The sequence below is a fragment of the Cygnus atratus genome, chromosome 6 (assembly GCF_013377495.2).
Source record: "Cygnus atratus isolate AKBS03 ecotype Queensland, Australia chromosome 6, CAtr_DNAZoo_HiC_assembly, whole genome shotgun sequence".
NCBI lineage: Eukaryota > Metazoa > Chordata > Aves > Anseriformes > Anatidae > Cygnus > Cygnus atratus.
This window is the reverse complement of record NC_066367.1, coordinates 19,712,172-19,739,210: the sequence shown is the minus strand read 5'-3', so window position 1 is coordinate 19,739,210 and position 27,039 is coordinate 19,712,172. Positions and strand designations below refer to the sequence as shown.

At 36.9% G+C, this 27,039-nt stretch overlaps 1 protein-coding gene across 1 annotated transcript in view; it reads left to right on the top strand.

Annotated features, from left to right (window-relative positions):
* MYO3B (myosin IIIB) overlaps positions 1-27,039 on the top strand; it is a 192,291-nt gene that overhangs the window by 30,414 nt on the left and 134,838 nt on the right. The window contains exon 8 of the mRNA XM_050711421.1: positions 11,630-11,775. Within this exon, the coding sequence (XP_050567378.1) occupies positions 11,630-11,775 (146 nt within the window). The remainder of the gene's footprint in view (positions 1-11,629; positions 11,776-27,039) is intronic.

Sequence of the window (27,039 nt, the reverse complement as noted above, 5' to 3'; positions counted from 1 at the left end):
CCATTTGCTTAGTTATGAAGGTTGGTACTCTGAGTGTGGGAGAGGGAGATTAAAAAAATAGTAGTTCTTATGCTATTTGTGTGTGCTAGCAGGAGCCAAAATTTGCATCACTCATCCTAATCTATTACTATATTGGCCTAAACAGCACCAATATTTAAAGGAAGGGTTAAATTAATGAGGATTTAATGTCTGCTCAACTGAAGTATGCACACAGAACAGTAGTAGTAGATAAGAATGACATCTGTTAATAATTTTTGACTTGTCTTTCTTTTGAAGATCTTAATGCATTTTCAAACATTTAGTTCTTCTTCTCCATTAGGGTGTTATGTCAGACATTCAGAATGTCCTGCTGGTCTTACAGCAGGGGGGGAGTGTGTTTTGGTGTGCTTGTCTGTACATCTAAATACAGGGTGGGAGAAGGAGATTCCACCTTCCTGTCCTGCTAGAGGACACTGCAAAACCCCTGACTCAGCTGTGTGTTCTTTAAGCTTAATCACAGTATCTTGTGAAGTAGTTGGGCCAAAAAAATTGTAATGAATAAAGTGTTTGAATAAGCTACAACACTGCAAATTTCAAAGTAATCATATGCATGTTGATGTCATGGAATCAGTCATAGTATGAAGGTAAATACTAAACCAGAATTAAATGTTTACTAGGAAAGAACAACAGCTTTCATGTATGGTCCCTATAATAGTTTCATGTAAGCCATACTACTGCTCACAGATTTTTCAAATGCTATGGTAGAAGAGAAGTAGGTAATTGAAAATGTAAAACAGGCATCTAGGAAGTTTTGCATGTTGTGTTTAAAGAAATTATTTCCCACCACTGAACAGTTACAAGTGTTAATGCAGTGGGAGAGATGTCAGGGTGAAAGAGCGATGGGTGCGTATTCTAGTAAAATTTGAGCAAGTGTTTACTCATAGATTTAAAAAGCAACCAGTACTAGACAATAAATTTTATGTTTTCTTATTGTTTATTTGCTTTTACAATATTTATTTCAAAAACAGAGTAACACAGACAATAGTTACATCTGGTTGACTTTGTGAGGTGGTACAAAGACTGTATGTGAGTAGCAAAGCCTAAAGTTCAGATTTCTTTCACTGACTGGGGACGTGCACAGTGGGACCCATGGCCTGGCACAGATTAAAAACAAAGAAAAATAATCTATGGAGGTCCTAGCCAATGGTCTTAGACTGTATTTTTTATATAATTTTCTCCAGGCATAACCCTTTATCGTCTATTTCATGAAGCTCAAGAAAGTTATAACACACTTGAAAAAAAAGTCCCTTATGTACTTTCAGTAAATTTGGGGTTAATTAGATATCCAACTAATTAAAGATTTTAAGATATAAAGTCGTTAATCTTTGTCCTCCCCTCTGTAAGAAATATATTTTTATATGATACAGCTTATGAAATTAAAAAAAAATAAGGGATGAAAAGGGAGTGGTCTGATTTTTTGTATGCTCTTAAACCTAAATAACAGTAGTAGCCTCATTTATGTTGAAGGCCATTAATCTTATTTGAATTTGGGATGAAATTTGCATGCTACAACTGCACACAGGTCTATTTCTGTACATCAAACAGTTTAAAGTGTTGTGTAAACGTTTGTTTGTTTTAAAATACTTTATATTTTTTATACATCCCTTTCTCTTGGTAAGGAAGGCTGATTACAGCTGAGCATAGAAAAGAAGCTGCTGTAACAGATCCAAAATTGATCTTGCACAGTCTCACAAAGAATGGTTGATATTTTACCATCTCCATAACAACCAGTTTACGTCACAAAGGAGACACAAGATACCTTAGAAACCACTGTGCAAGCATTATTTATGGAATCACCTTCACTGAAGACATTCTGAAACCTTTAAAAAATACTCCTCTTTATAAAACACACAAGAATGGACATATTATGAAATATTTTATTGAACTCAGATTATTAGAAGTTTTTTCTTCAGTACTGTCTTGCTTCAGTAATTGCAATCAAAGGCAGCAATCATACCAAATTTATTTTTCGTCCTGCTTGCAAGTATTTATTCTTAACGTAAGGTAAAAACCCACAGGAATAAGCAGAGACTTTGAGATAGATATGATCAGAAAATACGACATGCTTATAACCAATGAATGTTATGTGCATAGCACATCAAAATTGGAATAGGGCTAGCTTTAAATCCTTCCTGTTTTCTGAAAAGATTTGTCAAAATCACCAACCCAGTGCTATAAAGCATAGTCACATTTGCATGCTAGTGTGAGCCACACTGAGCAGGTTTCATAGGTGCACCAATCTGCAAAACAGCTGCAGAGTGCTCAGCCTGTTAAGCTGTTGTTGAAATAGCTTTTAAATGACCAGTTGTTGTAACGCGTGCTCAAGTCATACAGTTGCTTTCTTTGTGTTCGTATGAATCACGTATTTCAACTGTTGTGTGAAGTGCAGTTTACCTTACTTCTAGGGAGACTTTTCTGGTATTTTAAAAATAAGTGCAGCCAAATTTTTATGCAAAATATGAAGGCTTAGAACTGGGAAAAAAAAAAGCTGAAAAACTCTGCCTAGGTAGCAGCTTTTTAGGAACAGTGATTTCTAGGTGAAACTGTGCTAAGATCGGTAAAAACTAGAAAAGCACTCAAGAGTCACAAAAATCTTTCTGCCTAAAGGTTTTGACATAGGATAGAATCTATGTTAAATCCAAAAATACCTTAAAGGACAGGAAAAAAATGTTAGTAATCAGCAAAATAAAAAGCATGAAGACTAGGATTTATTTATTTATTTATTTTTAATTGGACTTTCACTGTCATGTGAAACACAGGAGCCCCAGTCAATGCATAAGTCCATCATGGGACTTCATCTCACATAACAGCGAGAAAGATGGACTTGATCTGAAGGAAAAATAGAGAGGGAAGATGAAAAAGCCTGCCTTGAAAGAAGAGCCTACACGAGTGTTTCAGAGAAATGAACCTTGTGAAGTGAAGCTGTGGTAAACCACAGGAAAATATTCAGATATGAATGAATAACTGGATATAAGCAGGACACAAGTATGCTGGAAACAAAAATTACTAGATAAGCTTGGATAAGGAGTAGTCTGTATAACAAGGAAAAACGTCATGTTTTAAGCTCAGGTGTGCAAGATGCATCAAAGAGATTATACAATGTGGTACCTGCAATAGCAAAAGATCATAAGAAAATAGCAGTGGCTGAGGCATAAGGTGGCCTGTTCAGCTCTGTGTTCTTGCTGGTCAGCATGAAAAGCAGCAGTTTAACTGTTGTGAGTGACTGGGACATCTTAGAGGGCTGTCTCTCTTTTTTTTTTTTTTTTTTTCCTTCTGATGACTGAGGCTTGAATAGCAGTAACAAGACAGATCAAAAAGATTTGTCCTTGAGCATTTGTTTTGAGCAGAGCACAGGATTAACCAAAAAGTTGCTGAAAACGCAAACAGAGAAAACAGTGCGGAAGCAAGTGATGAACTTGGCAAGGATAGAGAAGCTTTAAAGGAGACTCACAGAAAATCAATTGTTGCTGTTTAACCTAATTAGTATTGTCTCACACTTACAAACATAGACATGTAGAAATTGGAACACTGAGTACAGTCAAGCCAAAAAAAAAAAAAAGATAAGTAAGGCAGAATTGTTTAAGTACTGTAGTGATTTAAAGCTCCCTATTGCCAAACACCTGAGGTTACCTGAAAGCTGCTGCTATTATGGTGAAGTAATTTATGTTGAATGCTACCAGGAGGAACCAGATTTGAAACTTCTGAACAAAACTGCCTTTACATCCCTCGTTCCAAACCTCAGCATGTCTTGTTTTCAACCTTCATTGCAGAACTGGATAAAACCAAGTCAGAATTAAATTGCAAATTTTCTTTTTCATGAGTAATTGAAATATCACAAAAGCAAACCACCATACTTGCTTCTGATGTCCCAGTTCACGTTTTAGTTTCTTAATGCTATCACGATCCAGCCATTTAGACCCTTGAAACTAAACTTGACTTTTGAAACAAACGCAGTTAGAATCTGTACCTTTTCTTTGGCCCAAATCTAGTTTTGGAAACAGAAATAGAAAAAGATCATTGAAGACAGACAGAACTGAAGAGATGCCGAAGGCAATTTAAAAACACAAAGAATGCAATGTTATATTTTATTGATAACTGCTAGAAAATGACATGGTACATATATATTTATTGTTTGAAAGAAATGAATTTAGAACGTAGTTGATCCTTTAAAGAATTACATTTTGAAATATGACACACAACAGTAGGAAAGAGATCCAACATTGTTAAAGGTATCATATGAGTTTCATAATAATGAGTTCATCAGAGGTAAAATTTTGGCTCTATTTTGCTATTGATTTCTGAGAGATTTCAGATGTCACACTATTATTTAAAGCTGTGTCAACTCTGTACTTTGGGTATTTGTTACTGTCCTGAGAAGATGAAGTAATAACCGGCCAGACTGCCGCAGAAACAACAGATTATTTTCCTTTTCCCTCCTGAATCAATGCATATTTCTGGGGATAAAACTGATTTCATCTGAGCATCAGAATAAATATCTGGAGTGTCAGAACAATAGGTGACTAGCTTAATTTTTTTCCCCCAGTGTTCCTTTGTGTTTTTTTTTTTTAATCTTTAAATCTGTTCATATGTGTGTGAAATAAGTGTAATACTGAAACAATGAATAATATTTGCATTCAGTATGAAACTGTTTCTGCATGACCTAGAGAAAAGGTAACCAAACCAGTATGAAAAATAAATAGCGCTAAAAAGATATCTGTAGTATTGCAGAAAAATATATAAAGAGAAAAATCTCATTTGTGAATACTCACAACAGCTTTTCTATTGAAGTCAGTATTCATTAAAGTAAGGGCTATATTCAGGCTTTAGAATCTGGACCAAAACCAGCTTTCTTTTGGAAGCTGTAGATTAGAGCTGATTTCTCTTACTTACCTCTTATTTACCTTTCTATTGTAGGAAACATGAAAAAAATTTGAAAAAAAAAACAAAACAACACAGCACATAAACATTTAATAGTAAATATATCTTGCATAGTTAAATACTGAGTTGGAAAAATAATGTAGAAAATATAATGTCGTCACTAACCTGGGCTTATCTTTTTAATTAACTCTAAATAAACAAGTACAGTGATACATTCCCCTGAAACTATTGAATATATTCTCATTTTGCCATACTTCAGTCTATCTTAGTTGACAGCTCTTTGCTTACCTCATAGGACTCAAGGTCACCATCCTGTTAATAGCTCTAGGTCTCTTTGCTGTATTTCCTTATTAGCTAAAATTAGCTCTTCTGATGTTCACATTTTCACTATGCCTTTAAATGCCAACTAAGCGTGGCATTTTTGTAAACGCTGATTTATAATGAACTGGAGGAATTCACACCTTAGATAGCATAAATAGATTTCAAGAATATATATACACTTTTCTGCCTGAAAGACATTTAAAAACAGTTGTACAGTGAAACAGTATGTGCGTGTTGTGATAAAGAAACATAAGGAACAATATACTCTCTGATTTTAATAAGGATAATGTTGAAAATATTTCCTCTTAACATCTTCCAAAAATGTGCAACAACTGTTCTCTTGCAGCTTTTAAGATGTTACTGAATTAACTGTAACTACTTTTTTTTTTAATTTTGTGAATTACAGTAAGTAACATAAGATAGAAAATATTAAAATATTAAAAAATGTGCACTCAAAAATAGTAATAAAAAAATCACCATTCAGTTTCAGGGAGAAACTTCACAGGTAGGCATAGAGAAAATTTCAGCTGCTTCTACAGAATTTTGTGTTTATCTAGCGTAAGGATTAATGGTGAAATTCTTGAAAATCCCACAGATTTAGTGGGGAAAAAAATAAATGTTTTATATGAAGAATCGTATGAATGATGTTTGCTACATTGTGATTTGAACAATTCTTGTTGATATCATTACTGTATTTATGGTAGTATGTTAAGTGTAGGGTGTAAAGGAATTTTCTACTTGATACGTGTTCTGAAATAACAACCCTGCTTTCTGGAGGTTAAAGCAGTGGGACAGTGTTAGAAATTATTTTTAGGAACATGAGATATTTTATTGGAATTCAGCACTGGCTTTGAGTTTGGTCTTGTGGCACGTGGTAAGTGGTGTAGGCATGCCAGAGAGAAACTGCTACACCTTAAGTGTAAGAAAGCAGGGAAGAAAAAACGGTGGAAACCATTGGAGCAAGACTGGGTGGAAGAAAGGAGGGACACAAAAGTGAAATATTTATAGCAGGTCAGTGACAGAGAATGGGATAGAGTTAGGTCTCTAAATGGCCACAAATAACTGAAATGCCTGTGACTCTAATGTGCCACCTTCTGAGACTTGACTGGCGTGATATATTTTTGGGAACACAGACTTTTAGGAAGCAAATAAATAAATGTTAGTTTTTGCCTTGGTTATTTTTCCCCTTTCTTAATTTTGATGGTATAAAGCAAAACAGTTGTGTGCTCAAAAGTTGATCTTTTTTCCTTCCTGTATCAGTTGGTTTAATAAGAGGTACTCCATTTCCCTACAGATCTAGCCTTCTGTCAGGGCAGTCTAATGGTCTCAGGAATGTTTGGATTGGGTGAGGTAAAAATAAAAATCACTTATTCACAGCTGTCAAAAAACAAAATTGATTACTTTATATATAATTTTCAGTGGATCAACATTAATTGAAATAATTACTAATGCAAATTATTTAAATATTAATTGCTTTTTATTTTGGGAACACTTTAAACAATATACTGTTTTCTGATAGAAATTTGAATGACAGTCATAAATAAGGAATTGAAATACAAATAAGACGATGGGGAATATGGAACCAATTTCAGCCACAAATTTGCTCTTGTTTTAATAGTGTAAATGTGCTTGAGGGGTGGATAGGGGAAATACAAATACATGTGTATTTACATAGACAAATCTACATATATTATACCATAAGTACATATATATGAACTTTGGTCTGGATAATTCAATATCTCCAGTGCTGCTAAATGCTATGGTGAAAGAGTTGTGATGTATTTTTGTTTTTGAGAACATAGGATTTATAACAATATTCAATTGTATATTTACCATCTAGATAAATTAAGTTGGATTACATAGTGTCAGGTGGAAAGCAGAAATTCAGTTGGTTTATTTTGATTTTCATACTTAGCAGTTTTGTTCTCCTTGCAGCAAGGGTAAGTATTTTGTGCCATGTTTATTTGTCATATGCAGTGCTCTGCTTTCAGCATTGTGCTCACACACCTCATAAGCTGCTTAGTTAGCTACGGCAGCTGAGAGCAGCACAGCCTTTCTTCAGGAGCGTCAACATTTTAACTGCAGAGCTGCTTCTGCTGGTGGGTCACCAGAGCTAATTGTGTAGCAGTTGTCTCCAGGTAGCAGATCTGTACTGTTATTATCAGTCTACTGTATTGTGTGTGCTTGCAGCTGTCCTTTGTACGTGCATTGACTGTACAGAGGCAAAATGGAAGTAAGTTCACTTCTAATAATTCCAGGTAAGCTTTGAAAGGTTTGATGTATTTTGCTTCAGCTGAACATATGTGAATATGAACATATGTAGTATAGCTTACTTTCTGCCCATAAGCAGTATGTCCAGTGTACAAATAACAGCTAGTTCTCTGTATTATCTGTTTTGCCTCTTTTACATCCACCCCATGATCTGCTTGTGCACCTGCTGAAGTTCAAAAAAATATTTGCAATGATTTCAAAACAAGTAGAATTATATCCTTCAGTAGAAAATCTTCTTGTCAGGGAGTGAACTGTTGTGTATTTCTGTGAAGTGTTGTATTTCTGTAGACGTTATAAATTGCACAGAATGCCTAATCACCGACTTCTCGAAATGCCCTCCAGTTTGTGTGACTGATTCATTTATGTGCTGTTTTTGGCAGACCAGTGATTTGCCCCCCACCTCACTCTGACTTTGACCCTCAACAGAAACGATATTGACAACTACCATCCTATTGTCTGTTTCTCTGTGTGATGTTAAGGTGTTTTCCATCCTAATGCTGTATGGCTGGGTGTGAAACCATGATGAAATTACAACTAGTACAAAAGGTGACGGTCTGTCTCCTTAGCAACCTGGGCTGCTGTGTGCACGTAACCAGTCTGTGCCAAAGTGCAGGACTTGGTGCTTATTCCCATGGCATTCACTGGAAAATCTCGAGATTATCTACATCATCCGCTGCTGCCTGGGGAAGCAAACTGCCTCTTCTTTTTTGCTTGTACCAGCAAGGGAGGATTTTGCTGGATATAAAATAGGTACAGATGTGATGAAGTCTTTGCACAAGGTAGAGAAAGGAAGTAGCGTGTTTTTCAGTTTCAGATCATTTCTTCCAGGCTGTCTGCCTTCACACCCGGCTGGGCAGAGCAGGAATCAGCAGAGCCTCGGAAGCTGAGAGGCAGTTTGAGCTCCAGAGCTCTGACTGAAAAGGACAGATGGTCCCAAAAAATAAGTCTCTCTGAGTTCCCTGTAGAGACAGGAACATAATAAAGGATAAGTCAATGGTATTCTTCCTTTTTTATTTGGCTTTCAGAGAGTTGTGCTCTTCAGGGATTTCCAGTTGTTTTAAAGGCAAGACAGAACTGGGGCATTCCCGAGGACTTAGCTCGTAAACTCTGACTGAGAGAACTGTTTCTTATTTAGACTTTGTTTTGAGGTAGTGATCTCTGCTATCCAACATATAAAGCGAACTCTCCATCTAGATCTTTCATCAAGGAAAAAGTTGTAAAATCAGACTCTTGCTTTGAAAATTAAAATTAGCACCACTGGTGCTTCTATAAGTGGTGCATAAGATGGTAAGATTCTCATAATAAGTTCCACAGAAATTTAAAACTTATTTCAAACCACAGCGATCATTAAAGCCATCTACACGCTGCATATGCAGTGTCAGAAAAGCAGTTCATTTTGTACATTTTCTGTGAGGCTGATTTCGCTATACCCATGCTAACTGTCTGAAAGGTACTTGGTAGCAAAGTCCCTTGGCTGAATTTTTGGAAACAAAGAGAATGTAAATTAAGGGGAATATTTTTCTAAAACAATCATTTCAGGCTCTGTTACTAGAACAGAGGAGAATCTGACAGTGTTTAGTGCCAGCATTTTGCAGTAGTGTCATTTTACCACCATGTGCTGTATGTACTGAAGGTGTGGCTGTTAGTGGTGGAGCCCGGGGCACCCAGAGATGCTTTATTCATTCTTTTCCCTTTGATTGATATCTAATATATTGTGATGCTGAGAGAAACTCAAAGACTTGTTTTTTCTTTTTAACCAACAGTGCCAGTATACCTTCTCTTCATCATCCATCATGAATGCAAAGCCCTTTGATGCTCATATTGTTTCGGTGTAGCTTGTTAAACCTTCTAAGACTGAGATACATAGCAAGTTTTGCCATTGGCCCGTACTTAGAAGCGATTTAGTGTGCTTATAGAGTAAAAAGTGGTGGTGTCTTTGAATGTAGGAGACCTCAGCTATGTTCCTGGCGCTGCTGCTAATGTCCAGTGTGACCTTGACCAGATGCTTCTTTTCCTTCCCTGGAAAACAAGAATATATTCATCTGCCTCATAAAGTTTGAGAACAAATAGCCAAGTATTTGCAAAGGACTCAGCACAATTATGAGAACCAGGCAACTATTGAGATAGTCACTGTGAGGAGATGGGCTCTAGAGGTTTTTCAGACAAGCAGATAAATATTATTCATGTATTAAAAAAGGAAGTGCATTTCATTAGTCACATATGGATAAGCCACTTTCAGCTTTCTCTGCGTCATGACCTTGGAAGCAGACTTGCATGACTTTTTTTTTTTTAAAGTGTCCATGGCTATGCAGATGCTTTGGGAACTGTATAAAGAAACAAACAATCAAGAAACACAAGTATCCCTTCCAACCTCTGGGCAAAACTGCATTGAAGGAAATTCCAGCCAATGCCAAGTGTGGTGTCTCTAGAACAAGTTATTTCAATATTGCTGATGGATCTCCACACTGACTTTCTTACAAGTTTCTACAACAAATTTCATTTCTTTTCCTTCTCTTTAAGGCATGGTATAAGGAAATGAAATTATCATGTAGGCTTCTGAAATGAGAGTGGTGGTTTAAAGCTGACTTATTGAGTTTCATAGCATCTGCCTATTGCACTGTAAAACTTGTCTTTTTCAAGAGATGAGGAATTTCTGGGATGAAATTGAGGTTATAATGAACTCTCTGAGGAACTAAGAAATATTTCAGAGCTTTCACTCAAGACATTCTGTTGATGAGAAGGGAATTAACTAGTGACTAACTGCCCCCCCCCCAAAAAAAAAAATCATATGCATTGCTGTAGTATTTTAAATAGTATTTACAACACCCCTGATTTCTGATAAAGTAAGTGATGGGGTCATGAGTTCCAGAGTAAAAGATGGGCAGGCCCTATGGGCATGTTGAATAGAACCTGGAGCGCCCCTGTTAGGGGAGTTTATGGAGAAAGTATTTGAGAGCTTGGTTTCTAATCAGGATCTTCTTCAGGAAAGATTTTCTTAGAGCAGGCTCTGAGTGACTGTCTGCCAGCAGCTACCTGGGATGCTGACTTGCAGGTTTTACTCTGCAAAGCTGCAAAGCACTGTCCTAAACTGAAGCCCTAACACAGAACTTGGAAGTAACACAAGTTTAAAACAAACAAACAAACAAAACCCTTTTATAGGAACACAGATACAGCCATCCTGGGACATGCTATCAGAAGTTTCTGGTTATCTCAAGTACAAATTGGCAACAATATTTAAGACTTTAAGGAAAAATCACAGAAGTAGATATTAGCAATATGCAGGGATCTGACATTTTCAAAGCAGTTCATATAATTGGTTAAATTTGAGAAGGTGAACTTGAGACAGAATTCCAAATCATGATAGAATGAAAGGCAATGAAGCTGTGATTTTTTGCTTGGGTCTGTTGCAAAGATAAAGGCTAAATTTAAACTTGAGTTTGAATCTCATGTTCAAATGCAGAATTGTTTCCAGGTTGTATCTAATGGTTAGCTTCTGGTTACAATGCAAACAATTAGTTAACTGGTAGTCTGCATTAGGTTTGTGATACAAAATTCTGGTGATGTCCAAGGAAAGATTCCTGTTAACTTCAATTTGTCTTAGACAAGGTACATGATATGTTAATTAAGATTTTTTTTTTTTTTTAACTACTCAAACCTAGTAGGGACAAACAAACAAACCAAAATTGGCAGGAATGATTGATGGAACATTCTTATCTAAAAAACAGCTGTGCAAATCAGTCTATCTTCATGAATAGTCATAGAAGTTAGTAAGAATAACATCAATAGTATTCTCTGCTATTGCATTGGTTTCTGTAGGAAGTGCTTTCAAAACCAGAATTTAGTAGAGTGTATTTCTTTGTATCAATATCTGAAGTATTCCACAGAGCTTACCATATTAAAAAAATAAATAAATAAAAGGAAAAAAAAAAACTAAGAGAAGTTCTATTTTATTGTTACATTTTGTGGGATTTTTCCTGGCTGGGATATACAGGCAAAGATAAGCATTTGAAAGCTATTTAGGATTTTAGACATGACTCAGTGGAGTCATGTGTCATACTAGGATGGCCTGAATTGTGCATTAGGTTAATGCATTGTTTTCCTTTTTTTTTTTTTCTGATAGGTCATTGCTTGTGAACAGCAGTATGATTACTCATATGATGCTCGATGTGACGTATGGTCCTTGGGAATAACAGCTATTGAGCTGGGGGATGGAGACCCTCCTTTATTTGACATGCATCCGGTGAAAACCCTTTTTAAAATTCCAAGGTATGACACTAGATGGCTCTCTTTGCTCACTAGTTTGTTCAAAACCAACCTAGTCAGGTGAAGAAATATTTGGTAAACATCTTTGCTTCAAATCCTAAGAATCTCTCATAAGAAAACACATTAAAAAGATGTAATGTTAAGACTTTTTTTTTCAGCCTGACTTCTACAACAATTTATGGTTAGACCACCTTGAAATGATGTATAATAACATTTATTATATTCTCATTTTAGAAAGTAAAATCATATAATATCTAGGTACCTTTCTTCAAATGTGTTTTTCTTAGCTACTATTGATTTTTTTTCCCAAAAGAGGAAGAAGCCAACATTTGAAAATGTTGAATAATATTTTTCAGTGTTATTCTTGTAGAGTCTTAGGCTGCTTTTACTGTGGAAGAAAAACACGCAATTTTGACAATACTATGAAACAGTCTGTCAATTTCAGCAAACAGTAGTCGTCATTTATTTTTTCATTTACCCAAGAATGGTAAGATTTGACAATCTGGATCCTCACACATGGATATGAAAAGAGGATAGAAATTGCTTCCGTGTGTGGTCATGTAAATTAACTGCATTACTTCATGATGACTGCTTTTGCTTTCATTTTGTTCTCATTTCATTGATGCTTCCTGAATAAGTTGATTAACAGTGTAAAATAGGGTTTAACAAAAAGAACAGTTGTGTTAATAGGAGAAATATATCAAGAATTCGTCTGCCATTGGCTACAGACTGGCATGTACTTGTCTTTTCTACATTTTGCTTGTAAAGAAAGAATTGCCACTGACTGATAACAGTTTAAAACCTTCAGCTATATGAGAGTTTGACCTTTTGTTATCTGCTCAGTTATCACGAGCTTTTAAAATTTCTTCTGATTGCAATTTGCATTTCTGATTAAGTCTATTTATATGCAGATGCAGTTGTGCTGGGTTCTGCATCATATAGTTATCTCCTTCTCCCCAGCCCAGACATGAACTGCCAACACTCTTTCCAAAATTATTCATACTGAAGCAGCAGTTCATCTTGTGTCCTTTGCACAAGTGCAAAACAGATCCTGGCAATTAGGGCAGTGAGGGAAGCTTCAGATTACTAAAGCAATATCTATAAATTTTATCAGTGCTCAAAACAGCTTGAGAGGACAGAAGTCATATCAATGGTATAAAGTAACAGCAAACAATAGGATGATACGTAGAATAAGGCTTATGGGGGCTTTGATTTCTATCTATAGTTTCTCTCTATGCCTATTTGCTGTTGCATCTCCTTATAACTTAGCAAGACCAATATGAATTATCTGTTTTGATGAAATAAATAATGGGTACATTTACTTAATAGAATGGTAGAAGTCTTTTATACTTATAAGTCAAGGGATTTCCCTCTGCTCTGTGTTTTATGAGCTATAGCTATGCTCTGCTACTGGTTACTGCATTCATGTTAGATAAAATGGACCATGAGGAGTGTTGAGTGGCGTAAGGGCCAGGGGTATGGGAGACAGAGCTTCTCTCCTGGCTCTTGTTTGAAGTCAATTCAGAGAGAGAGTAAATATGACCAGAAAGTGCATTCTTCTCTGTTGTGGTTTAACCCAGCAGGCAACTAAGCACCATATAGCCATTTGCTCGCTTCTCCCCTGTGGGATGTGGGAGAGAATTGGGGGGAAAAAAGTAAAACTCATGGGTTGAGATAAAGACAGTTTAATAGGACACAAAAGGTAGGGAAAAACAACATCAATAATAATAATGATAATAATAGAATATACAAAAGAAGTGATTCACAATGCAGTTGCTCACCACCTGCCAACAGTTGCTCAGCCTGTCCCTGAGCCTGTTCCCCCCCCCAACCCAGCCAACCCCACCAGTGCTGTTGTTCAGCAGGATGCCACAGGGTGTGGAACATCCCTTTGGCCAGCCTGGGTCACCGGTCCTGGCTGTGTCCCCTCCCAGCTTCCTGTGCACCCCGAGGGCAGCACTGTTCAACAACAACAAAAACATCAGCATGTTATCAACATTATTTTCATCCTAAATCCAAAACATGGCACCATACCAGCTACTAGGAAGAAAATTAACTGTATCCCAGCTGAAACTAGGACACCCTCTTATAGTAGTTTGACAGTTTAGAAGTAATCTACTATATTGCAGCTGACCTTCCAAGACAGTTCAATCTCAAATCCTCAAAGTTCAGAGATCTGGCATCTTTACACTTTTTGCTTTCATGATAATATCATGATGGTAAATGCAAATGTTAAGCCAGTTGGTCATTTCAGGCAGTTAGTATCCCAGCGTGGGTTTCTCATCTCTGAATTTATTCAATACAATTTCTTGACTACAATAACGTGTAGTAGCAAGGATGTCTACAGTTTAGCTATTTTTTGTTGGAAGAACTCCCTCCTTTTATTTTTGTGTGCCACTTGCTAGCTCTGTTTGATAAACTTTGGCTGCCTTATAAGAGGATGGGGTTTAAACCTCCACCAGAGGTTTAAATCAAGCCATAATTCTGCACATCTGGTGAGATGAAGGAAGGGCTCACTCATCTGACTGCTGTCAGTGCATGATGGTGACAGCGGCACTCAACTGAAGCCTGGAGCTTACTGCACCTCAGGGGTATAGTGAGAATGGAGAACTTGTTCAGCTAGGCTTTGCTTTCAACTGGGAAGTCACCATTAGCAGTTTCTGAAGTTGTGTTAAAACAGCCATTTGCCGTTCAAGCCACATTACTATTGGAGTTCAGTGGAGCTGAAGGTGCACATTTCTAATTCTGGGATTCTATCACTTCTGTGTCAGGATATAGCCTTATGTAACTCCAGCTTTGTGTATGAGCCCATACTCTACTTTTTGACAGAGACATGTAATTTAATTTGTTAATAACCACTCCTCTTTCAGCTGTGGTTTCTTGTGGTTTGATGTGAAATTGGCAAATCAGGTTTCAGCTATTGTTCAATTACTAGTGTACTAAATTCACTAAAACAAAATGGCACCACATCACATTTTAGTGATGGTGTAACTTTGGTACCCTACAGTCAAGCTCCATTTTGTCTGGAAGCATAAAAAGATACTGAGAATAATGAACAATAAATGTCATGTGTTATTGACTTCCTGCATATATCTGATTTCTCTATGTTTTCTCCCATTATAATTTTTGATGATTGGATTGATTTGACCTTGGTTTCAAGAAGAAGGGGTGAAATTGCCATTCACAGTAAATGACACTTGGACATCACTCAGGCAGAGTTACCTGAAATTGTTTCCTTGTTCCCTTACATTCTTGGCTACTATAGATCTGTACTTTTCTATTTATACTACTTTCAGTGTGCTAAACTGGTCTGATTTTTGTGCTGCTGATTTCTTTACATTAGCAGAAAACTTTTCAATACTTCACAACTTTTATTACCAACGAGTGAATAATCTGTTTTCATGAATGTACCGTAAAATGTTAGTTGCTAAATAATAATAGATAGTTAATAGATAATAAACTAGATAATAAAATCTGTATGTGTGTTTCCACAGAATTCCTCCATTCCCAAGTCGGAAACTAAAGTAGTTAAGTTTCTGTTGGTTTAGTTGTTGGCCTTTTCTCTGGACAGTCAGTAGGTGTGCTACTAGCCTTGACTTTGAGTATCAACTTGGTGAGTTATGGACCTAGGTGTTAGTCTAAAATGAAGTGCAATGAGATCTGTGCGGTTTACTTTGACTTTATAGGGTTTGAATCAACCAATGAACGAATGATTTTGTACTGTGTCTCAGCAATTACATACCCCCAAAATCTCTGGAGGCACCTTCTGTCCTTCTGTGTTGAACGCAACTTGTGCTAGCAAATGATACACAATTAGGCTTTTATGTTTTTTTCTATGCTATTTTAAGCAAGAAAATGGGAAAAGATAACAGTAGTCAAACATGATATGCTTTTTGGATTCTCTAAATAAGAAGAAAATAAGGTAGTAAATTCAGTTGTTACTAGTTACAAAGCCTAAATGTTCTTCCAGTAGGTAACAAATTACAGTTTTCTATTCTTTCTATACAGCAGTTAGAACGATAGTAGGGAAGGTCAGAGTGACATTGCTTTAGAAAATGAAATACTCAGCAAAGCATAGTTAAATTTCAATCCACAGGAAACTCTGCCGAGGAATTAAATCTTTATTCTAAAACTTAAGATTTCTGTTTAGCTTATCACCTCGAACTAACACAGGTCCATGTCTCAATTCTGTAACCTGAGCCAGGAATGTACAAAGCACTGGTTTGAACAGACCAGAGATCTGCAAAGGAGCATGTCTGTGTGTATATATCATAGGACCCCCCCCCCCCCCCCCATGTTTGGGCATTGTTGCAAGGGGAGGCCTCTTATGCCCATTTAAATCTAGAATTATCTTTATCATTACCATTTCAAATACTTTACATTCACCTCTTCAGAGGACATCAGTGGAAAAAAAACGTATCTAGTTGCTAAAAACATTCTCTCTATGCCATTCTAGGTATATATCTCATTGAAAGACTGTTTAAATTAGGATTTTCTTATAGTTTGCTATAGAAGATAGTATCTATAAGGAACAACAGGGCTTGTAGTGTCAGCCCTGTGAGCTGACAAATGAGACTGGCAGCTGGTCCAGAAGAGAAGTAACGTGGAAAATCCTGAACTGGTACCAACATATCTGATTTTTGTGTTCTCTGTCAGTGCTCTGAGGTTCTTAGCTCTGTACTTTCATAACTGTATTTATCTGGTAGTTTTAACATCTCTGTCCTTATAGTGTTGCTGGACAAAGATTCAGATACTTTCGTCTCTGATCTGGATCCTGTCTGCTGAAAGTGCTTCTTTTGGCTGAAGATAGTTCTTAACAGGACATTCTAGATAACAAGGCCTCAGTCATGTCTGTCTGTCTCCTACATCTCCTCAACACGAGCAGCAACTGTCTTGTCAGAATAGGACTTACTCTTTCTTATTTGCAGTTCTCTTCTCCCATCTTGGTTGGGGTAAGGATTTTATTATGAAAATTCTAGTGGAAGGCTCATAAATGCTTCTGATAGATAAATAGCAGTAGTTGAAAGGCTGCAAACAGATGTGTTACTTCCTGTTCTCCATTTTTAGTGTATTTTAAACTGTAACTACTAACTGCCTGCAGTATGATGTGGATGACATATGTTCACTGATGACCTGACAGTGATGATCTTTGTCCTGAACAAGAGACACGCATGTGCTGTTTCTCACACTTAGAATTCCATCTAGCAGCTACCAGAAATCTGTTTGAGCAAAACAATATAAAGCTTTCTTTTCATTGAGTCCAGCAAAAGAAAACATGATTAGAGATTGAATTTATCTCAAAAAGAACTGAATTTCAGAGGGCAAGTGAACACTCAGAATTTACTGAGTATCTGAAGTCAGGCATGAAAAACAGGTGACTCCAGTGTGCTGCACTCTTCTGAAAACCTGACCATTGTTTCATAGTAGGAGATGCTGGATGCTGAACATTTCTGAAAATACTGTTTTTTTTGTTTGTTTGTTTTTTAAGATATGAAGTGTTAACTTTGTATTTTTGATAACGTAGCATGTGCTGTTGGCCAGATGCTTAAGCATTTTTCAGTGGTTAACCTCTTTTCTTGTCCTACAGAGAATATCTAATAGCAAAGATGGAGAGAAGAAGAAAATGTCAGTTAAATTTTAGGTGAGATATTTCATTAGACACTAGCCTTCTGGACCTAATCTTTGTATTTATTGTGTGGATTTGGAAGAGAAGGGGGTGTGTGTTCATGGATTAATGGAAATTTTAAAAACCATTCTCATTCATGAACACTTTATTATATGAATGTGCACTGTTTTGGAAACAGTTGTGATACTACATGCCCGAGTCTTATTCTTAAAAACGCTAATAAGAAAGGAAGCATTATCTTAGAGAAAATGTTATTGTTCTGTTTTGCAATGATGTGAACATAGTCCCTCATCAAAACGATTTCTTGGATCTAAATCATAAATCTCCTGAAAAGGGACCTCCAGTGCCTACAGATAGTGATAAATCATACTGAGAAGACACTGAACCATGAAACGATTCTGTTAACATGTCATCTGTCTAGGAATATATTTTCAAATCTCCAACAGAAGGGTCTAAATTATGAATGGAAGAGGGCCTAACAAAGTTGGTAGTTTGGGAGTTGATACTTTTAATCTCTTCCATCTGCTGCCACTACTTAGGTGTGTCTGTTTTGGCAAAATACTACAAAGTAAAAGATTGTCAAATACTATTAGACCTCAGCTTTTTGAAGTAAAATAGACGCATAAATTCTTCAAACAATGTTGTGAGAAGTGTAACATCATATCAGTGTTATCTCTTAAGGTAGCAGTGATTTGAAATTTTGAAAAGAAAATTTATGTCTATAAAAAGTAACATGGCAAAGAGGAGATAAACAATGTACATTGTAGTCTGGAAAGGGTATTTACCAGTGGAAAGCGAGGATTTTAGACCATGTTTCACAGATCCTTTGTTTCAGGATCTGGCTCTTTATCATCCTGTTTAGCCTGTTATCCTGTTTACCACAGGAATATGGTAAATTTAGAGCAATTTTCTAGGCTTGCTGACAGCTAATATTAACAGAAACTGAATCAAATTTTCCTCTCATCTGTATCGGTCAAGTATTGCTCATCTGAAAGCAGGAGAAGACACCTGTCTCCCTTCTCCTGTAGGTGAGATTGAGGTTCCTCCCCTCTGGATGGCAGCACAACCCCCTGGTGTATCAGTTGCTTCTCCTAGGTTTGTATTGTAAGCAAACTTGCTGAGGGTGTATTCTGCCCCATCAACCTGATCGCTAGTGAAGATGCTGGACAGGACTGGACTCAATATTCACCCCTGGGGTATGCCACACTACTGATGTCCAACTAGACTTTGAATCACTAATCGCCACCCTCTGGGCTTGGTCATTTAGACAGTTTTTGGTCCAACTCACTGTCTGCTCATCTAGGCCATGTGTTATCAGCTTCTCTGTCAGTTTCTTGTGGAAAACTGTGTTAAAAGCCTTACTGAGTCAAGGTAGGACTATGTCTACTGTTCTCCCTTCATCTGTTCTTTACTGCATAATTGTAGGGGCTCTTGGCACAGCTTTTCTAAAGCTTTATAATACCTCTTGGTTCTTCCTTGGTGAACAGAGTCTGATGAGAGTTAGAAGTTTGTCTCTGTAGGTACCCCTACCCATTGAGCATATATGTTCAATCATATGGTGGTAAGGAAAGGGAAAATCGAAGTGAAGGGCTTTCCTTTGCAGAAACCAGGTGGTTTCTGCAAAGATGTAATTCTAAAACCCCAGGTCCATATTCAGGTAAGCCAAGGAGCAAGATGGGTGAATATCCTGGCATTTTGTTTGTATAATCTGACAAAACATGTATTAATTCCATGGGGAAAGAGTGCTAAGAGGACAAGATGTTTAAATGTTACTGTTATCACATTGCCTCACAGTTTACAACATTACCAAAATGTGCTTGATTAGGGACTCTGTCCTTCTAAAGATGTATAGAAGTTATATGTTACTAAGTCATTTCCAGCAGGTATATGAACTGCTAAAAGTCAAGTGTGTCCTAGAGTTTCAATATCAGACCTGAATAGACTTTTCCCACGGTTGAATTGAGTAATGAGTGTCTGGTAGTAGTATTATTTTCCTTACATCATCTATGTCTAAAAAGCAGAGCAGTTTGTGTCTAAGATCGTATCAAATATGTATGGATAACTAGTCTTTAAATCTGGCAATACATCTAAAAATGGAAGTATATGCAGTTAGCAGATATATCATAGTAAAACCGTTCCCAGTACCTTATACCATTTTAATATATTTGAAAAAGTGGCAAAATATTATAAACATTTTCTGTATACTACATGAGATAGTAGAGATTAAGTCCTAGAGTTAAATCATCGTGGTGCAATTTCCCTCCTGTCTTTCTTTAGCTAGTTAGTTATCACATAAACAATTACATAGTTGCATATGTTATCTTATTGATTTTGTCTTTCTATTCCATTTCATAAATTGTTTGCAAGTAGAATTTGATTTTGCAGTTACATTCTTTCCTCAGATGTATTCATAGAATAATTTCAGCAAGTAATTCACACTCTGTGGCTTGTTGTTGAATAGCCTGTTATAAGCATTTACTATTTCAGCTGTTAGGAAGGACTTTGCCTAAGTAGTGGTTGCCATTTTGTGATTGGTTAAGAGTCTCTCCTCCAACTGGCTTTCTGGTGGGTACGGGCAATTACAAGTAGAAGGGCATTGTTTTATATTTATATTCTCCAGTGCTTATTTAAAATAGGCTGTTTCAGCAAACATTCCTGCCAGTATATCTGTTGCTAAAACATTCAAGGAATTTACATGCACAAGAGCTAAAATGTGTGCAGCTGAAATGAATTCATTGAGAAACTCAAATGAATAATCATGAAAATAAATATGCCCAGCTCTCAGCCACTTTCTGAGCAAACAAGAAAAGAATCATCTCTCGTATTCTGCTTTATTCTCAGCACTGCACTCTAACCCTCTCAGAGCTCTAGGTAGAAGCTGAGATGCCTAGCAGATGGTTTTAGTGACTCCATATGCCATTCATTTCATGCATTAAATGCACGTAAACTGTTTTAGTCAACCAGTTTCTGAAGTAAATTACTACTTTTCAAAATCCATTGCATAAGTAATAGCAGACGGCTAAGATACAGTAAGTGCCATTTTGTTTTGCTCTAGTGGAAAATTTCATGCTGACAAGGTCAAGCCCTGCAGTCTGAGAGCAGTCAAGTGATGAAAGGCACATCCAGCACAAGGAGAGGTGGTAGATGGACATCTACTAACTGTTGTCTCCTTCAGGAGAAGTGAGGATTTTAAATGTAGCTTAGATTTATGGAGTTGAGCTAGCTACAAAATATTGCTTTAATTATGTAAACGAAAAATAGATTATTTTTAGTGTATTTTCAAAACTTCTAATTTCTTGACAATTTATATGGAAGCACAGTAGTTAACAGCATTGTCTGTAGTTGTCCTGTAGTTGTGAAGGCAAGAAAATAATCCTCGATACAGCAATTACGAATTTTAAGGAAGTTCTTGTTACAGTGCCTGGTAAACTAGAGGTTGTAATGGAGAAAGTGTAGAATGGCTGAATATTTTTTTAGTACAGGGAAGTACTTGTGCTCTGCATTTGAAATGAGTTTGAAGAGAGAGTGGGAAAATCAGTCAGTTATAAATAGTTAACAGCCAATTTTCCACTATTCAGCCAAGAGAACAGCTTCCTTCTAGGCAGATAATTCACATGTAATATTGCTTTGCAGTAAGACATTTTCTGTTCAGATATTTTTATATGATTGATTAATATACTATGCTATGGAAATAGATTCTTAGGCTAAAAATAATTGAGATAATCTCAGACTCAAATTGCTCAGTAAAGAACTAGGTAGCTACACTTTCAACATATAAATCTACATCATTACTAGAGGTTGCTGAGAGGCTCCTGATGCCTTATTAGATAAGGTTTAGATAGATTACCTGCAGCACTAAACAATTTACTGAGAACAGAAAATGGGCTTTCAATACAGTCTAGAAATGAAACATCACAATTATTTGAGATCCTCTGTAACCTTGGAAACAATTGGGAGCAGTGACATCAGCAACAATTATGTGCAATTTTTGTCTTTAGTTTATCACCAAGGTAACCAGAGAAGGTTTCCCTGCTTGAAATTTTAAGAATGTCTTGGTTCAATATTAAGTGAGCATGCATGAAGCAAGCTGTTTAGAATCTGTTAAAATTGCATTATGTTTCCCTTTCAAAATGCTCCATCAGGATTTAAATTGTGTAAACTCAACTCATCTCTCCTCCTCACCCCCAGCCAGTCCCCTTTTGGAACAGCTGCAGGCAAATGAAGCCTTCATTACTGTGTTAAATTCATTGAATACTGGAAAGAAGGAAAACACTGAATTCCTGTTGCTGGCAACAAATACCAGATATTGCAATTGTATGTAGAGGCTACAAATTGCCCTACGTTGTTTTTGAGGGTGGTACTCACCCACAGTTGTGGACTGATGATATTCCCACATCTGACTTGCTCAGGAAAGCTTTGCATTAAAGTCTAGGATCCTAAGAGACCCTCAGACAGTGCTGCCTGAGAAATATATTGGATCAGTGATTCCCTTAGATTCCCAGGCCATGAGGCATCCTTCTTCAGCCTGCTTCGCCTTGTGGTTGTGTCAGTCAGCGATGGTCTAGCATGATATCCATCTTCATGCTTGCTCCAGAGAGGGTTTTTTTTTTGCTGCAGTGGGCCTTGGGGAAAGCAACATTTGAATTAAAACCTTGTTGTATAGGGGAAAAAGCTATATTCCCATTCATAATTGCAATGAGACAGGTGCCATAATCCTGATAGGGAGGATATTCAGGCCACATCTCTCATCTATGTGTAGTTCAGTTTTAGAGAGACACATTTTACTAGTAAGTGGTGATTATCATTGAGTCATGGAGGTAAAAGGGCAAGCTGCAAAGAAGTTGTCTTTTAGTTTTCAGTTTAACACTGGAACACAGTCTCAGGTTAAAGCCACATCAAACGGCAATTTAGGAATGTATGTATAGATTTAAGTTGCATATTTTACCTGTGATGTCTCTGTCAAACATTTCGTTTTTTGTGTGCATACATGTTTACCCATAGATTGCTGCGCACACAAAACACATTTATGTTCTGGTAAGTTATTGTGCATTAAGCTTATCACAGAATCATCTAGGTTGGAAGAGACCTCCAAGATCACTGAGTCCAACCTCTGACCTAACACTAACAAGTCCTCCACTAAACCATATCACTAAGCTCTACATCTAAATGTCTTTTAAAGACCGCCAGGGATGGTGACTCAACCACTTCCCTGGGCAGCCCATTCCAATGCCTAATAACCCTTTCAGTAAAGCAGTTCTTCCTAATATCCAACCTAAACCTCCCCTGGCGCAACTCATTCCCCTTGTCCTGTCACCAGGCACGTGGGAGAATAGACCAACCCCTACCTTCCTACATTCTCCTTTAAGGTACCTGTAGAGTGTGATAAGGTCTCCCCTGAGCCTTCTCTTTTCCAGACTGAACAATCCCAGCTCCCTCAGCCGCTCCTCATAAGACTTGTTCTCCAGACCCCTCACCACCTTCATTACCCTTCTCTGGACTTGCTCGAGCACCTCGATGTCCTTCTTGTAGCGAGGGACCTGTTTTTGCTGGGCTGTCAGTGTACAGGCAACTTGCCATGCTTGTGTCTTTGAGATCAAGTTAGAACTTCATTTTTCAAGGAAGGTAATACAGATCTGATCATGTTTTGAGTGCAGTCCTGAAGAAATGAAACTAGATTTCAAACCATTAGCCCTGGGAGTTTCCAAAACATACCTCTCAGCCTATGGTTAATGTTGGAGTTCAGTAGCCCACATCGCTTACAGTGAATCAAAAAATTTAATTTAAACTTTTTGCTTGAAAAAAGATAATCTGCTCACATACTTTGGTACTGCAGAGGGAATAAGACACCTCACACATTTCACAGTACCAAAGGCTTTCATGCGATGTAATTGAAAAATGGATGCCTTTCTCAGAAATAGAATATTGATGTTCATATTTGTAATGGAATTAATTCACTGACTGATAGAAGCAGAAGAAAATGGAAGCCAACCTTTTTAGATAGTAGTCCTAGACTAGCAAGATTGTATTTATCTTTAGGATTGCAAAGAATGTGCAATTGTTATTTTTTTTTTATTTTTCTAATAATAATAAGTCCCCAGATACCGATGTGCTTTGACCTCTAAAGTCTTTACCAGAAATATGGAATAACAAATAATCACACTATTTGCAAACATGCTTGGTGAAAAGGAGCTGTGCCTTGAAATATATTGATTCACTTGTTACAGTTTTCAGTTTGATTAATGTTAAAATGCCATCCAGTATATTTAATCATTATTCATGATTAGTGCAGTAATAATGCACTGGGCATATCTACACATTTACTATTAACAATTAATGTCTTATATTTCTTTCCTATCATAGATGCAATCATAAGGTAGAACTCATAAAAATTTTGAAGAAATATTTATTGGAGTAGACACTGGTTATAAATCTTGATAACTAGGATATTCAGGAAGTTAATAATGATTTTCATAGGTTTATTTTATGATAATGAAAGGCCATTTAGATTATAGCTGTGTTGCAGCTTCTCTCAAGAATCTGGCCAGGAGACGCAAGTTTTCACCAAGAAAAGTTTTCACCAAGAAAAACTCTCAGGCAAGAGATGAAGTACTGCATTCTGTGCCGGGAGACCACATTTTACATATGAACAACCTGAAACGTAGTCAGACTAAACAACTGTTGGACTCCAGGTCTACAAACATTACACTAGTACTGTGTGAAGAAATAGCAGGCAGGGAAAGGAGAATGGAAGAGGAGGAAAAAAGTGATTAATGATATGGTGAATTGGTCTGTAAGTCTGGTCCTGTGACAGCACCAGTATTTACATGGAGCTATTTGACTGACAGCGAATGCCCCGTGTGAAGGCCTGACTGGATAAAGTGCTGAGCAACCTGAACTGGGCTCAGAGCTGCTTCTGCTTTAAGCAGGAGGTTGAACTAGAGACGTCCTGAGGTCTTCCAGCTTGCATTAGTCTGTGCTGTGGTAAAAAAGATTCTTGTCATCCATGCAGGTCTATAAGTGGAAATTTGGGTAGTAAACAGATAGAAGATAAATACTTCACTTCTTTATCAAGTCTGAATGAGACAATAATTGGACTAATTGTTCTGGTTGTTGGTAACCAAAATAAAATAAAATTGAGGGCATGCAAAAGATAAAAAATAAAATTAGCTGAGAAGACAGGAAAAGAAGCTGGTAAAACTGATCAAAACCAAGTGAGTTTTCCAGGAAAATTGTGATTATTTTTAATGAGAACTACTCTTATATTGAAAAAGTGTGTCAGTATTTTTATAACATATCCAAGAGAAAGTTAGAAGCAATTTGAGCATAGCTCTGGTTTTCTCTAGGATAGAGGTATTTAAGGTTGGCAGTTCAATCTGCTTGGCAAGTGGATGATGAAATCCAATGACCGAAAGCTGTATTTAGAAAAATTTAAACAGAAAATACATCACTTTATTTATGGGAGCAGTATTTTAGCAGGCACGCATACCCTGATGAACAAAATAAGTCAAGTATGAGATGGTGGTGGTGGTCTATTCCAGGCTTGGAACTGGGAGTCTGTGTAAGTATAGCTGCTTAAAACAGGATCAGAAGTGTTAGTGATGCACGTACGAGAGAACTGATTATTTTGGGGCTTGCCTGATGGCCTAGCTCCAGTACTATATGAAACATTTTTTGAAAGGAGGACACACGGTGTTGTCTTCTGCAGTATGATTGTAGGAGAAGAAAGTCTCAGACTATGGTTGGAAAATCAGACACACGGCAAAGGGGAGAACAAGACACGTCTGTGAGAGCAGGGGGGAGCCTGGTTGAAAGCAAGTATTGTGTTTTTGGTAAGGGAGTGCATAAGTTTTTGTTTTTGTTTTTCCTGTGCAGATGGTGCTTTTGTAACCTAGTGAGGGCAGGAGCATCTCTCTTCTTGAGAGAGTTAGTGTCAAGTGTTTTGGTGTTCAGCAGCAGTCTCTAAGAATATTAGGAAAAAATAGTTGTAACAGCTTTCACCTTTCTACCTGGCTGACTAAAATGGTTTGACTTTATGCAGTTTAGTTTGGTTAAATTATCCAAAATGCTGCTTCTAGGTTTCTTCATTCACAGTATAGGTTAATCAGATTCCCTTTTACCAGACTATTCACATAATAGACCAAGCGCTGGGTGAGAATGTGCTGAATTACAAGAAGATAGCTTTATTGGGCAAGTTGATGAACCATGGTCTGCTGCTAGCATGCAAATGTGTCAGACTTCTTCAGGCAGCATCTGCTTGAACTGTCTAGGGAAACCAAAAGAACGCTAAACATCCTACGCTGGAACAAAAACAGAGATCTGACTTGGTGAAAGTGTAATTTTCTTCTCTGTTTAGTCATGATACGCGTGTTTTGTTTTGTTTCTATTTGAATGCTCATGTCATGACAACATATATAATCGCCTCTTGGTTCTTCATAATTGATTACTGAGAGGAAATTTAGGAAAGAAGCAAGGTTTGTGTTCTATATTGTTTCCCGTATTTTTATTATTATAAAAATATTTTACTTCTCAGCTCATTTATTTTAAAGTTGGCTTTAAATAAAAAATAAAACAAACAAACAACCCTCCCCCCACTGGATTCTTGCATTGGATATTCAAGCCTTGCAGAACCTATGATGACTTTTTAAAAGACTCCTCAGATGCAGTTAGTGCTCACTCAAATCAAATATGCAGTAATGCTCTTTGTGAGAGCTCTCTTTGAAGCATATCTAACTTCTTCAGTTTGGAGGATCTCACTAAATCTGTCAGAACTCTGCACTCCAGAAAAAAGTGGGGAAGACATGACTATGTATAGTTTAATTGTTGTTAGGTGTCTAAAAGGACACATGCATTTTTTTCCCCACATATTTATTGAAGAAATAAGAGTGTTTGATTGTAGATCACAGCTGACTTTATTTGGAACATAAGTACCTGATGTTTTTTAACATTTTAAAGGTAAAACCGTGCTGTAATTTGGATTCTTGTTCAGTGTGTTAATATTTACTATAGAAAAAGACAGCTAAAACACGTTTGTATCCAAAACAATTATTGCTATTGCATTCTTTACATTGTTTACACCATGTTTTTTATTGATGTTCACAGAAGATTAAATCCTTTCCCAGTTAAAGTTGGAGGCAAAAATCTAACGATTTTTAGGGCACCCAAATTTCACCTGATTTTTTCTTCCACAGTTTGAACAACGTGCTTATCTCATACCCGTTTCTTTATCTTAAAGTATTCCTCCTGTCCATTCTTTCACCACCAGTTACTTTGGAGTTTTTACCCATTCCCAGGATATTGCAGTCTATCATGCGGTAGTTTGCATTCCATAGTAGTCACAAAAGTAACAGTCTTCAATGCATTTATTTTTAAAAGGTCTGTATTGTACTTCTGTTTCCTAGATTACATCCTTGGCTATTTTCTTGTTTCATCTCCTGTGTCAAATGCCAATGTTCTCTTAACCCATACAGAATGATTTATGTCAGCTCTTTCTTGTCTTCCAACAGTGTTTCATCACTGTGCTGCTTTAAATGTTTTAATTATCTCTCCTCTAAACTTCTTGCTTTCTCAAGTCTGTCCTCTTCGATCTCCTCAGAGTGTTTAGGGATGGTGCTTTTGTTTTGTTTTGTTTTTTTTTTGGTTGT